Source organism: Pongo pygmaeus, chromosome 4 (assembly GCF_028885625.2).
Source record: "Pongo pygmaeus isolate AG05252 chromosome 4, NHGRI_mPonPyg2-v2.0_pri, whole genome shotgun sequence".
NCBI classification, from domain to species: Eukaryota; Metazoa; Chordata; class Mammalia; order Primates; family Hominidae; genus Pongo; species Pongo pygmaeus.
In genome coordinates this window covers 78,342,991-78,358,440 of record NC_072377.2, presented here as the reverse complement: position 1 = coordinate 78,358,440, position 15,450 = coordinate 78,342,991, and the positions used below count along the sequence as shown (strand labels likewise).

The following is a 15,450-nucleotide window of genomic DNA, read 5'->3' as shown; positions in this document are numbered from 1 at the left end:
GCACGTGTTAGCACCATAGATTAATGTAGTGGGCCAGTATTAAACAATTTTATTTTGGTTATATGCAGACTTATCTGGACACCAGAAACCATTTTTCAAATCCCTGGTTGCCTACTTAGTAGTGTGCCAGGGAATATAAGTTGGAATAGTTTTTTACTGGACTGTGACCACCATGCCTGCCTTAATTTCTACCTCTTGGCATTTAAAACAGAAATTGAATTTTTTTTTTTTTTTTTTGAGACGGAGTCTTGCTTGGTCACCCAGGCTGAAATGCAGTGGCGTGATCTTGGCTCACTGCAACCTCCACCTCCTGGGTTCAAACAGTTCTCTGCCTCAGCCTCCCGAATAGCTGGGATTACAGGTACCCACCACCACGTCCGGTTAATTTTTGTATTTTTAGTAGAGACAGAATTTCACCATCTTGGCCAGGCTGGTCTTGAACTCCTGACCTCATGATCCACCTGCCTCAGCCTCCCAAAGTGCTGGGATTACAGGCGTGAGCCACTGTGCCCAGCCACTTAATGCTTTTTAAAAATCAGTAATTATCGCTTTTTGGTCCTCATAAAATGCATTGTATATAAAATTATCAATTCTTAATAGACCTATGGTTTTGAAACTTTTTTAAATAGCAAAATCCTTTTTCAATGATTTTGCACTAAAGACTAATGTATAAAATTGGACAAACTAGAATGTTTTACATGAAGGGGATCTGAGAGCCTGAAGCTCCACCCTTCAGATGTCCCCTCCTGTCCCATCCACCCAGGATTCTGCTCCTCAGAATCCTAAGACAACACAGCCTGAAATTCACTGAACTAAAACTATAGCTTTGCTTAGTGTCTTACATTGGAGAAGCAGTTCAGAAGAGGGCATATGCGGTTAATGCAATCAAATAGCTTTAGAATGTAGAGAGTGAGGAGCCATCATTGAAAATGGACACAAAATCTAAGGGGATCTATAATACTTTTGAAGTTCTTGAATTTAGGCAACTGTATGGTTTCTTGAGAGTTTAAAATGATACTGAGCTTTAAAAAAAGTACATAAAATCAAGGATCAAACATAAAAGATAGTTGGTAGGTAATATCTAGGTAAGGATTTCTGGGGTGGGAGGTTAGGGAAGAAAACTCATAAAACAAAGGTAACAATGGTTGCTTCACTTACCATCAGCTTCACAGTAACCCACAACACTTGGACCAGCTGCTTCACTTACCACCAAAATCAAGAGGTTCCACTTTATAGTATTTCCTCCAATCTTGTCCATAACTAATCAAATCTAAGTACCAAGGAGCAGAAAGGATTACAGGGAAGCCAGACGCCGTGACTCTACTGAGTTCCTCAGGATACGCGCTGTCTTTCCATACTTCAACTATTGTGCCCGGCGCAAGCTATTAATGTTACAAATTGCAATACATATTATTAGGCCTAGAACAGTAGATGAAATTGAAAGTTTAAGGCATTATTACTAGGAACATATTTTTCTAAGATCCTTAAGAAAAATCTGCATTTTCTTTTTCCCCTTTTCTTCAGAGTTAGTGCCATGTGATACTCATTTTAGGGACTTAAAAGTTTCATCAACCTTAGGTTTGAATATTTAACTTTTGCTTATATATGGATATCACATAGGTTCAGTTAACTAAGGCTGAGACTTGCATTTTAGTCTTATTTCTACCAAACTTACCTTGGAATTATGAGGTCCAAAGTGGTCACTAACCACACTGGAAAGGTAATACTAGTAGTTAGACTTGCAAATTCCCAGTTGCCCCAAGAAAAATTAAGTCTCTTATATTGATCAGATGCAGTCTTCACAATGCTCACCTTTGCTTTATCATCGAAAACCTCCTGCCAGACAATGGATCCCTTGTTTATGGTTGCAATAATATCCAAAACTCTAGTATTACAAAAAAATTATAGTTATTTTAGATCACAAGCTTAACAATATATTTAAAACATGTACATTTTCTACCAAGGATTTCTTGCGTTTTGAGAGGTGCCTTTTAGTATAGTACAGCTTTATAGCAGAAGCAGCTCAAGTTGGGAAGTGTCACAAGTAGTTCCTCCTTTTTAGCACTTGATACAGAACGTAACATAGTATGGGGGTTTAATAATCATTTGCTGAATGAATGAGTTAAACATGCCCCTAAGATAGGAAGAAGTGGCCTCAAATTGAGTTGGTAGGCAACTCAGGAAATTGTACAAACAGCAATCTTATAATTTTATGGCTGTCTTAAAATGGTAGGGACCATTATCTAGCCTGTCATATCACATAAATTACATGTAACAGTTACTGACAATCAGTCCACAAATATTTACAGATATTTACACAATGCCAGGTGCTCTGCAGATAAATAAATGCATCACACAAAAAGCTGAATAGGCAAAGGCTGGAACCTGGGCTTGCCAAATAAATGGTACAGCATAAGGGTTGGCAACTACAGCTTGCAAGCTGTTTTTGTATGTCTCATGGGCTAAGAATGGTTTTTATATTTGTAAAGCATTTTTTTTTTAAGTTTTAAAATTTGAGTTTTTTTTAAGTTAAAAAAAAATTGTGTGGCCCATGGGCAATTGTATGTGGCCCATGAAGCCTAAAATCTTTACTCTCTGACCCTTCAACAGAGAAAGCTTGCCAATCCCTCTAGAGCAGCACGGTCTAGTAGAACTTCCTGGGATGGAAATGTGTATATATATGCACTTTTCAGTAAGGCAGTCACTAGCCTCAGCTGGCTACTGAACACTTGACATGTGGCTAATGCAACTGAGTAGCTGAATTTTTAACTTTCATTAATTTTAATTAATTTACATATGGACAGACACCTGTGGCTATGGCTACTGTATTGGGTAGCACAGGTATAATAGTAAAATAAATGCTCCTGGAATTGAAAAAATGAAATGAATTCCAGGGGCTGGATGGTAGTGAAGACATCACAGGGTAGCCAGGGCTTCAAGCTAGTTTTATTTATTTACTTACTGATGGATTGATTGATTGATTGAGACAGTCTCACTCTGTTGCCTAGGCTGGAGTGCAGTGGTGCGATCTTGGCTCACTGCAACCTCCACCTCCCAGGAGATTCTCCCTCAGCCTCCCAAGTAGCTGGGATTACAGGCACCTGCCACCACGCCTGGCTAATTTTTGTATTTTTAGTAGAGATGGGGTTTCACCATGTTGGCTAGGCTGGTCTCGAACTCCTGGCCTCCGGTCATCCACCTGCCTCGGCCTCCCAAAGTGCTGGGATTACAGGCGTGAGCCACCATGCCCAGCCCAAGCTGAGTTTTTAGAACAGATGACTGCCTTCCTATATTTCAACAGCTATTGGAAAATACTTGGAGTCACCATGTTACTGATTTAAAGCAAGCAGTGGGTATTGCTTCCTTTAGTGATTTTTCACATCTACACTTAGGCAAAGGATGTAGAGAAAATGTAAAAATAAAGCACATTACTAAATAAACTTTTACAAAAAGCATTAATACAGAAATAGGCTTTCAAACAACTTACTTTTGAATGTAGAAAGATTCTAGTTTTTTAAAATCTGTGCCAAAGCCTTTTTGCCTCATGAAATCTTGAATTTTTGGATTTGATTCCCTAAAGCAAAAAGTGATTAAAATTTCATTAAAGTTTGATATGCTCAGTTTATTATTTAGAGCAGTATATATGCCTAACATCAGTTGTGCAGACTTAGAACTATTAAAGTTTGTAGGTAGTAAAAAGAAGCCTAAAAACTTAATTATAAGTTATCTTAATTATCCATTGCAAACAATTTTTTCAAGAAGCTGATTTCCTGTAAAAATGGCTTTCTTTACCTTACCACCTTTCTCCTCCATCTAAAGCTATTTGCAGAGAGAATTTTTATTTGAAAAATCTTTCCTATTTAATCATTGATTGCCCTCTTTCACTAAAGGTGTTCTCATTTCACAGTAGTCTTTTTTTGAATCTCCATTTTCTTCTGCATCTTGTTTTTCCTCAAGCTTTACTTTGCCATACCAAAATGTATATTCTACAAAAATCTACCATCTCAGGAGTCATGTTGCCCAGTTTAAACCCTTACAAGCAGGCATGTTACTCTTAAGTCTTCCTTATGGTGTGAAGCCCTCTACAGCTACTTCAATGCAACAGGTTTTTTATTCCATATATATATATTTTTTTTGAGATGGAGTCTCACACTGTCACTCAGTCTGGAGTACAGTGGCATGATCTCAGCTCACTGCAATCTCTTCCTCCCAGGTTCAAGAGATTCTCCTGCCTAAGCCTCCCGAGTAGCTGGGATTACAGGTACCTGCTACCACGCCCAGCTAAATTTTGTATTTTTAGTAGAGATGGGGTTTCACCATGTTGGCCAGGCTTCAGGCCTGACTTCAGGTGATCTGCCTGCCTCTGCCACCACACCCAGCCTCTCTTTTTTTTTTTTTAAAGGGGTTTTAAGGAATCATCTTACCAACATTTAAATTCCACTTCATCTCCTCCCAAATGAATGAATTGATCTGGAAACACCTCACTAATTTCTTTGAAAAATCTAGTAAGGAAGCTGTATGTTGTATTCAGAGTAGGGTTTATAGGTCCAAAAGAGTCCAACTTGTTTTGTCTACTGTAACACGGAGTCAGGAGGTCTTTCTGACCTAGAAGAAAATATTAAGATTCTTTTTAAAAGAAGTGTACTCATTATAAAGATCTGGTTTTCCACATGATTTTACTACATCATTTTATTGAAGCTACAAGATTTTATACACAAAAGATGAACATGTTTACTAAGAGCTAGTAATTTCTTCCAAATAAGAAGGAATTGTTTCCTGAATCCTGTCTCTTTGCCTCTTTGTTTCCCATTATATCTGAGATTTTATCTATGTCAAATGTTAGTAACTCCCAAATCTTCAGCTTGCCTCAACCCTTTTTCTTGAGCTTCAATTCGTATTTCAAATTCCCTGCTGGACACAACTGGATATCCTAGCTGTACTTCAAATATAAGCTAACAAAAAAACAACATCTGCAGTCCCTAACCTCCCTTCTCTAGCTTCTCCTGATTTTCATATTCTAATAAGGGTACCATCATCATCCTAGAGTATATACCTCCTCTCTCCTGGAGTCCATCAGTTGCCAAATTCTATGGATATTTCCAGAATGTCTCTCAGTTCTGTCCATTATTTTACATTCCCACTATCACCCTCCTGGTCCAGAACTCCAATCTGTCACTTTCCCAAAGGTTTTCCCAAAGTGTGGTTCCCATCATGTTACTCCTCTGCTCAGAAATTTTCACTGGTTTCCAGTGTGTCCTAATGAAGTTCACATTCCTCACCAAAGGCCCGCTAATGTGCTTTTCCAGATTTACCTCTTACTATTCCCCATGTCTACTCTAATAATATTGAGCAATTATAAATGCTTGGTACTGTGCTATGTGCTTTACATTATTTAATTCTCAAAAAAAATTACATGATAGCTACTACTAATTCTCATTTTAGAGATGGAGAAACTGAAGATGGGCTATTGTAACTTGCCCAAGGTCACCTAGTTTATAATGGCAGAAGCAAGATTCAAACCCAAGCTGTCTGGCTCCAAAGCCAAAGTTCTTAATCACCACCCTATAATGCCTCCTACTCTGCTACGCTCTACTCCAGCTACATACTTGTCAAGCATATCTTACACTTTTTGCACACATTTCCTTATGCCATTTCCTCTACCAGAAACATGAATATATTCTGTGATCACTCAAAAGCATTTTAAGTGCTACCTCATCTATGAAACCATTTCTTGAATTCACTTATCATGTTCTACTTTTTGTAATCACTTTTTGTTTTCTTTTATTCCCTTTTTTATACTTTAGGCAGTACCTAATCACAATGACTTGCTCACAATAGACACAGAGTAGCTATTGAATTGTATCTGTCAATAGTGTTACTGATAGGCCAATCACAATTAAGAACAAAATGAGCAAACACTAGGTCATAAAATAAGAAATGCAATACCTCAAATATTCACTTTTGCAACTTATAAAATACAACTCCTGGCCAGGCGCAGTGGCTCACACCTATAATCCCAACACTTTGGGAGGCCGAGGCAGGCCGATCATGAGGAGGGGAGATCAAGACCATCCTGGCTAACACGGTGAAACCCCATCTCTACTAAAAATACAAAATATTAGCGTGGTGGTGGGCGCCTGTAGTCCCACTCAGTAGGCTGAGGCAGGAGAATCGCTTGAACCTGGGAGGCAGAGGTTGCAGTGAGCCAAAATCATGCCACTGCACTCCAGCCTGGGCAACGGAGTGAGACTCCATCTCAAAAAACAAAACAAAAACAAAAATTAGCTGGGCATGGTGGCGCATGCCTGTAGTCTCAGCTACTCGGGAGGCTGAGGCAGGAGAATCGCTTGATCCTGGGAGGTGGGTTGCAGTGAGCCGAGATTGTACCACTGCACTCCAGCCTGGGTAACAAAGCAAGACTCCATCTCAAAAAATAAAAAATAAGATAAAATGAAATAAAATACAACTCCTTACCTTTTCCCCAAGATAGTGTATGCCCAGGGGTATCAAATTCTGGCAGGACTCGAATTCCTCGTAATCTGGCATATTCAATCACCATACGGACATCATTTGGTGTATAAACATGAGACAAAGAATAGCTTCCCTGTAAAAGCCATATTTATTCAAGTTAAAATGTACAACGTAGATCTGATCCTGGAAATTGTTAACAATTGTGTTTGCATTTGATATTTGACAGCTAATTTTTTCACTATGACAATGTATTAGTTTCATGTGATATTAGATGACTCATTTAAAAGTAATATAGTGCCATAGTTTCAGGAGTAGAAAATTTCAGAAAGAAAATTTCTACTAAGTCACACATACTCAAAGGATGATAGCCATTTTGGGGCTTTTGTCAAATCATTTGTTTACCATATTTTAGCAATAAATTCTCAGTATACTTTGAGCTAACCCCAGATTTACTGGTAGAAATATCTGTCTCCATCAGTGCCTCCTGTTTCAAGAGTGTCTACTATCATGCTGTTTCAACTTCCATGTAAGCATACAACAAAACAAATGTCTCCAAAGTGAAACTTCTGAAAACACTGCTCTTGTCAATTTTAGAGTCAAAATGTACACCTTATTACAAAGCATAGCTGTTGTCCTTCAAAGGACTATCAGCTTGAATTACTATCAGCTTGAAAAATTCCCATACAGACTATAGAATAGTGACTTGGCTTTTTTTAATGATTACCTCAGTCCCTTTATAGGTCACTTGAAAAATTAGAACTCAATACTGTTTGTAACTAAAGTTGTGAGCTGTTCCTTAGCACATTTCTCAAACTATGGCCTATAAAAGTGCTCAATTGCGGAAAAGCAGTCTTGTCTCCCAGCACTGCAAATCAAATTTCTATCAACACTAGATTTAACTACCAGTTTATAGTAAATACAGGGACATGTTAATTGACACTATGGGGTGCAATCAGCAAAACCCAGCCTGTGGGAAACAACTGTAGGACACATGACTCAGTTTCTTCAACAACAATTACAGGAGAAAAAGGTGGGAAGAGGGGACCTGTAGATCAAAAGAGAATTACTAGACATATTAACTCACCACAATTATGGGGCTTATTTGTATCCCACTGCAAATTTTTAAAAATAATTTTTTAAATAAGAGGAAAAGACACTTGGAGAAATGTGAATATTGATTGGCTGTCCAGATTACTGGTAATTTTTTAGCTGCAATCATGTATTATGGTTACTTTTTCTCAAAGAACAGGCCTTTTTACAGTGAGATACAATGATGGATTTTATTCAAAGCAACAGGACGGGGCAGGGCTTGTCTGCAGGAGTTTAAGTGATACAAGGTTGACCATGTATTCATGTTTGAACCTGCATGATGAGAACATGGGAGTTCATTAAACTATTCTGTATCTGTATATATTTGAAATTTGCCATAATAAAAAGTAAAACAAAAGGAAACAAAAACACAAGTGCTATTAGCACATTTTAGCCTACATACCTAACATTGGAAAAAGTTTTGGAATTACGGCCGGAGGACAGAATTTAGAGTCCTGGCTCTGTCCCTTCCTAACCACAACTTTACACAAGGTGCATCATTTCTCTGGATGTCAGGTACCTTCTTTGTATTATTACAGGGGTATTAAACTAGGGGACACTGAGGGTCCCTCCCAGCTCCACTGGTCCATGATACAGTCAATTTGAACACTGTTAACTGAGACTACCATTATTTCCTAAGAAAACACTCTCACCTCTAAAATTCCCTACTTCATATAGTTTCTCAGAGAGAAAAATAGTCATTTATGGATTTCCAAACAATTATGTTTAAAACAAATACACTGTTGGACAACTTGATAAATATATTATCTTAACCATATGTAATTTGAGAATTATTCAGGGCTTCTACCTTGTTAAATTTCGATTTATGCTTCCCCAGAGATTGTTTATATTCACAATAACAATTACAGTAACCGTTATAACAATAACAAAAAACAGTTTTATGGATGTAAAATGCTAAGTCACAGCCAAAAAAAATTAAAAACCATAAACATCTGATCTTTACACTTTGATTCTATCCATAAGAACAAACATTTAAGCTACAAACTTGTAATGAAACTATACCCAACGTTTTTGTAGACAGAGTACAATACAATTTACTCACTTTATTGCTTAACTCAGGAAAAGCGATGCTCTGATACGGGAAAGACTGGTCATCAACTATGTGCCAGTGAAGAACATTAAACTTATTAAAAGCCATGGCATCCTGCAAGCAAACATATTTAAAAATTATATACTGCAAATATCATATACAATCCATATTACTTATCTATATTTGGAATTGCTTCCAATATGTCTGCTTCCTTTAAAACTAATTTTTTTCTTTTGAGACAGGGTCTCACTCCATTGCCCAGGCTGGACTACAGTGGCATGATCTTGGCTCACTGCAGCCTTGACCTCCCAGTCTCAAGTGATCCTTCCACTTCAGCCTCATGAGTAGCTGGGACTACAGGCGCCCACCACCATGCCCAGGTAATTTTTGTATTTTTTGTCGAAACAGGGTTTTGCCATGTTGCCCCGGCTGGTCTGGAACTCCTGGGCTCAAGCCAACCACCCGCCTCGGCCTCCCAAAGTGCTGGGATTACAGGCATGAGCCACCACACCTGGCTAAAATTTATTTTTCAGCAAAGAAAGAATGAGAAGAAATAGAAATTCTTCATCATATATACTTCACATGACACGTCAGTATACAAAAAGGCTCTGGAGATGTTGTATTTATTCTAGACGGTGAGTTGTAACTTTGCTCTATGGGAGGAGAGCAAGATTCCCAATATGTAGTGGTCTGCCAAGAATGCAAAATGGTTCTTGGCTGCCACTGTGTTTGGGAATAGAGCAAAGAAAAAATGGAGCATTCATTTAAGTACCAGGACTTATAATTCCCACAGTTCTAAAATTTGAGTCCCAACCAAGAATTACATTGCAAACTCAATACAATTCTCCCTGAGAAATTTTTGGGCAAACTGAGTTATTAATTTTATATATACTCTAGAGGAATAACCAATATTTATGTAAAATATGAACACTATTTTTAAAAGATGAAAAACAATAAGGGAGAAGATTTGTCCAACAAGACCATCAAAACTTAAAGACTCCCTCTTCATCAAGGCTGAAGGGATTTGGCTGATGGAGTTAGGAAATCTTTTACATACAAGAAGATTGTGCAGATAAATATATTGAGGATAAAAGGAGGGTTTTCACTCTCAGAAAAGGGAGCCATAAATATAGGTGTTAATTGGAATTGAGCTTATTAATACAAACTCATGGTTTTTAACATAGACCAGGAGTTGGCAAACGTTTTACATAAAGGGCTAGACAGTAGATATTTTGGCTTTGCAAGCCATAGAGTCTGTTACACCTACTCCACTCTGCAATTGTAGAGTGAGACAATATGTAAACAAACGTATGTGGCTATATTCCTGTAAACTTTATTTGTGAGGCCAGACATGATGGCTCACACCTGTAACCCCAGTACTTTGGGAGGCTGAGGCAGGAAGATCGCTTGGGCCCAGGAGTTTGCGACCAGCCTGCATGACATAGTGAGACCCTATCTCTACTAAAAAATTTTTAAGAAATTAGCTGGGCATCGTGACATATGCCTATAGTCCCACCCATTCTGGAGGCTGAGGTGGGAGGAATGCTTGAGCCTGGGAGGTTGAGACTGCAGTAAGCTGAGCTCATACCTCTGCACTCCAGCCTGGGGGTGACAGCGAGACCAAAACCCCATGTTTGTGAAAACAGATGGTGAACTGGATTTGGCCTTTGGGGTATAGTTTGCCAACTCCTGATATAAACAGATACAGAAATAGGGAGAGATGTGTGTGTATTCATACAAACGTATACATACATAGGTACACACATGTTTTCTAGCTCTCTCTGCTCAGAGGGTCTATAAGCAATGACATCCTAGTAGCAATGAGCACACCTAGAGCCTAGATATTGGTTTCAAAATGTTGTTCACCACTAAAAGGGTTCCTTGAAGAAAAGTCTGAGGACACAGAAAAGACTGGGACAGGGAAGACGGGCCTGGAACATCATGTGCCAAAAAGTAAGAAAGTGCTCCAAAATTAAAGGGAACCTGCAAGGGATGTAAGAGGCAACTTAAGGACTTCCAGTGACCAAAGCTGGGATAATTTGACTATTAAACAAGAAAAGTGGCTGGGCACAGTGGCTCACGCCTGTAATCCCAGCACTTTGGGAGGCCAAGGCGGGTGGACCACCTGAGGCTAGGAGCTTGGGACCAGCCTTGCCAACATGGCGAAACCCCGTCTCTACTAAAAATACAAAAATTAGCTGGGCGTGGTGGCACAAGCCTGTAATCACAGCTACTCAGGAGGCTGAGGCAGGAGAATCGCTTGAACCTGGGAGGCAGAGGTTGCAGTGAGCTGAGACCGCACCATTGCACCCCAGCCTGGGCAACAAGAGCGAAACTCCGTCTCAAACAAACAAACAAACAGGGAAAGTAACAGATTACAATCCTGAATAACATAGTAACCCATGAGTCCACACTGATAAAAATAACGAATACTTAAATAAAAGAGAAGGGATTGCTCTACCTTACACTGAAATGCCTAGTAATAAACGATAGAAGGAATGATGGAATTAGAAGCATCACCATTTGGTAGCCACCTTAGTAATAACTGATTTAGGCAAGAACCATCTGTGGATGCTAAAACTAGTGAGTGAACGCTGGGTGAAGAATGGGATTTTACACGGTCTCAAGATTTCTTCCCACAAGATACTTAATTACTTGCTAAGTACAAAATGCTTTTTAATTAGCATCACAGTGGAGAAACCTGGCAGATGACATCTTAGGCAAGTTATAAGTGAACAATACCAGAAATGAAATAAATAAGACATTGTGTCACCTGATAAGCACTGAGAAGAACACAGCATCATTTCTGCTTTATTCCTGCCAAAAAGGCATAACTGAATCTTATCTTCTGGAAAATGGATAAGCTAAGGCATGCTCTACAAAGCAACTGGCCTATACTCTTCAAAAATGTCATGGTCTTAAAAGACAAGGAAAGATAGTCAGTTGCAGATTAATGGTGGCCAAAGAGACATACAAGTAAATGGAACACCTGATTTTGGATGGGACATGGAACCTATAAAAAAACATTGTTGGAACAATCGAAATTTGAATGGGGTCTGCGTATTAGATGCAGTATTGTGTCAATTTCCTGATTTTGATGGTTGTACTGAAGTTACTAAACGTCCTTTTGTTTAAGAAATTCATCCTGAAATATTAAAGGGGTATTGATGCATCATATGTGCCCATGTGGTTTAGAAAACATATTTTTAGAGAGGGAGAATAAAGCAAATATAGAGCTTAAATAAATTTAATATTTAATAAATACAATAAAAATTTTAAATTGGAGTATCTGGGTAAAGAGTATATAGGAGTTCTTTGCACACTATTTACAACTTTTCCCTAAGTTTAAGACTTCAAAATACAAACAAAAACAAAAATAAAAACTGCTAAAGCTATAGAAATTAAAACCACATGTACTGGCCCAAGAAGATAAACTAGTAAAGATTATGACTTCAGAAAGTAACTTCCGTATTTACTGGAATTTGGTATTTAATAATTATAACTGAATTTAGTATTTAGTAATTGTCACTGAAAGCAATAGGGAACTGTAGATTGCTCAGAAATGAGGGGATTACTGGCTAACCATTTGGAAAGTAAAATTAAAATGCCTAATAGGTTTGATACACTAAAGTAAATTCTAATAGAATCAAGAATTTAATAAGAAAAAGTATAATACTAAAATAAAATTTAAGAGGTTATTTTTATATTTATATCCTTATTGTAGAGAAGGATTCTCAGCATACTTCCCAAAGCCAAAAATGATAGAAAGGATAACATTGAAATATACTACTCCTTTAAAAAACTTGTGGCTGGGCATGGGTGGCTCATGCCTGTAATCCCAGCACTTTGAGAGGCCAAGGCAGGTGGATCGCCTGAGCTCAGGAGTTTAAGACCAACCTGGGAAATGTGGCAAAACCCCATCTCTTTAAAAAAAAAAAAAAAAAATGTTAGCAGGGTTCTTTGCTAAAAAATAAAAATAAAAAAATTTTGCCAGGCATGGGGCTCATGCCTGTAATCTCAGCACTTCGGGAAGCTGAGGAAGTTAGATCACCTGAGGTCAGGAGTTTAAGATCAGCCTGGCCAACATGGTAAAATCCTGCCTCTACTAAAAATATAAAAATTAGCCAGGCGTGATGGCGGGCACCTGTAATCCCAGCTACTTAGGAGGCTGAGGCAGGAGAATCACTTGAATCCGAGAGGCAGAGGTTGCAGTGAGCTGAGACCGCACCATTGCACTCCAACCTGTGCAACAAGAGCAAAACTCTGTCTCAATAAATAAATAAATAAATAAAATGTAAATGTCTACAGGCATTATAGTTATTAAAACAAATTTAGAAATTTAGAAAAAATTCACAACAACATATGATGGGTAAGTATATAATATAAATATAAGGTGGAGTGTGGTGGCTCATGCCTATAATCCCAACGCTTTGGGAGGCCAAGCTGGAAGGATCACTTGACACCAGGAGTTTGAGGCTAGCCTGGGCATTATGGTGAGACTCTATCTCTACACAAATTTTTTTAAAATATAAAAAATTTAAATTAATTAAATTTTAAAAATAAGATACATATAAGCAAATATAAAAGTATCAGTGGCACAATCTATAGACAAATATAACATTAAAACATTAAACCAATAAAGAAGGTATTCACATTCTAGACGACAAAATAAACATAGAAAATAAACTTACAGCTGGGCGCAGTGGCTCATGCCTGTAATCCTAGCACTTTGAGAGGCCGAGGTGGGCAGATTGCTTGAGCTCAGGAGTTTGAGACCAGCCTGGGCAACATGGCAAAACCCTGTCTGTACTAAAAATACAAAAAATTAGCTGGGTGTGGTGGTGCATGCCTGTAATCCCAGCTACTCAAGAGGCTGAGGTTCAAGAATCGCTTGAACCCAGGAGGCAGAGATTACAGTGAGCCAAGATCATGCCACTGCACTCCAGTCTGGGCGACAGAGCAAAACTGTCTCAAAAAAAAAAAAAAACTTACAGTTTATAATATAAAATATACAAATAACCAATATGTAAAAAAAAAAAAAAAAGGCTTATATTCACTAAAAAGCAAGGAAGTGCACATTAAAACAAGGAGATATATTTTATCATTAGATCAGCAACAAACATGGCAAAGATGTACCACACTGTTGGCCAAGCATAGGTGGCTATGACCAACCTGTCTAGAAGGCAGCCTGATAGTATATACCAAAAGTTAAAATGTATCAAAAAATAAAATATATACATCTTAAGCCCAGAAATTCACTTCTAAGAATTTATCCTCCAGAAATAATCTTATCAAGTGTACAAATATATATGTATCAAAGAACACTGCAGTAGTATTTATGATAATAGTTAATTAACTTAGATGTCCATCAGCATGAGACTAAATAAAATGAAATATTCAACTGTTAAAAGGGTAGCAAAGGCCATGTGTGGTGGCTCACATCTGTAATCCCATCATTTTGGGAGGCCAAGGAAGGCAAATCACTTGAGGTCAGGAGTTCAAGATGAGCCTGACCAACATGGTGAAACTCCATCTCTACTAAAAATACAAAAATTAGCTGGGTGTGGTGGTGGGCAACTGTAATCCCAGCTACTCAAGAGACAGAGGCAAGAGAATTGCTTGAACTCAGGAGGCGGAGGTAGCAGTGAGCTGAGATTGTGCCAACTGCACTTCAGCCTGGGTAACACAGCGAGACTCCGTCTCACAAAAAAAAAGGAGGGGTGGGGGGTAGCAAAAGTACGGTCTCATTTAAGTTTTTTAAAAAGTCACATTGTATATGTTAATATATTCATTTTGTTTGTTTTGAGATGGAGTCTCGCTCTGTTGCCCAGGCTGGAGCGCAGTGGCATAATCTTGGCTCACTCCAACCTCCCTCTCCCAGGTTCAAGCGATTTTGTGCCTCAGCCTCCCAAGTAGCTGGAATTACAGGCGTGCACCACCACGCCTGGCTAATTTTTTGTATTTTCAGTAGAGACAGGTTTCACCATGGTGGTCAGGCTGGTCTTGAACTCCTGACCTTGAATGATCCACCTGTCTCCACCTCTCAAAGTGCTGAGATTACAGGCGTGAGCCACCGTAACCCGCCTAGTATATTCATTTTTTAAGTCTAAAATGAGACAAGTAGGACATAAAAGTGTATGTCAATCTTTGGCAAATGAAATTATGGGATGACTGCCTATTTTATGCATATTTATATTGTTTAAACTTTTTACACTAAGCATCTATTTCTTAAAAGTGACAAGAGTGTCTTTTGGAGAAAAAATTCAGAGTATTAATGTAAATGTAAAAATAATTTTTAGGCCAGGCGTGGTGGCTCACGCCTGTAATCCCAGCACTTTGGGAGGCTGAGGCAGGCGGATCACAAGGTCAAGAGATCGAGAACATCCTGACCAACATGGTGAAACCCTGTCTCTACTAAAAATACAAAAATTAGCTGGATGTGGTGGTGTGCACCTGTAATCCCAGCTACTCGGGAGGCCAAGGCAGGAGAATTGCTTGAATCTGGGAGGCAGAGGTTGCAGTCAGCCAAGATTGCCCCACTGCCCTCCAGCCTGGTGACAGAGCAAGACTTCAACTAAAAATAATAATAATAATAATAATAATAATAATTTTTGGCTGGGCGCGGTGGCTCACACCTGTAATCCCAGCACTTTGGGAGGCCGAGGAAGGCAGATCACCTGAGGTCAGGAGTTCAAGACCAGCCTCAACATGGAGAAACCCCATCTCTACTAAAAATGCAAAATTAGCCGGGCGTGGTGGTGCATGCCTGTAATCCCAGCTACTCGGGGGGCTGAGGCAGGAGAATTGCTTGAACCTGGGAGGCGGAGGTTGCGGTGAGC

The 15,450-nt window shown here is 38.8% G+C and overlaps 1 protein-coding gene across 1 annotated transcript in view; it reads right to left on the bottom strand.

The window, feature by feature from the left end:
* HEXB (hexosaminidase subunit beta) overlaps nt 1-15,450 on the bottom strand; it is a 29,305-nt gene that overhangs the window by 1,096 nt on the left and 12,759 nt on the right. Inside the window, exons 6-11 of the mRNA XM_054486998.2 lie at nt 8,624-8,725; nt 6,475-6,604; nt 4,425-4,605; nt 3,488-3,574; nt 1,813-1,885; nt 1,208-1,382 (exon numbers count right to left, since the gene is read on the bottom strand). Coding sequence (XP_054342973.1) covers nt 1,208-1,382; nt 1,813-1,885; nt 3,488-3,574; nt 4,425-4,605; nt 6,475-6,604; nt 8,624-8,725 — 748 coding nt within the window. The remainder of the gene's footprint in view (nt 1-1,207; nt 1,383-1,812; nt 1,886-3,487; nt 3,575-4,424; nt 4,606-6,474; nt 6,605-8,623; nt 8,726-15,450) is intronic.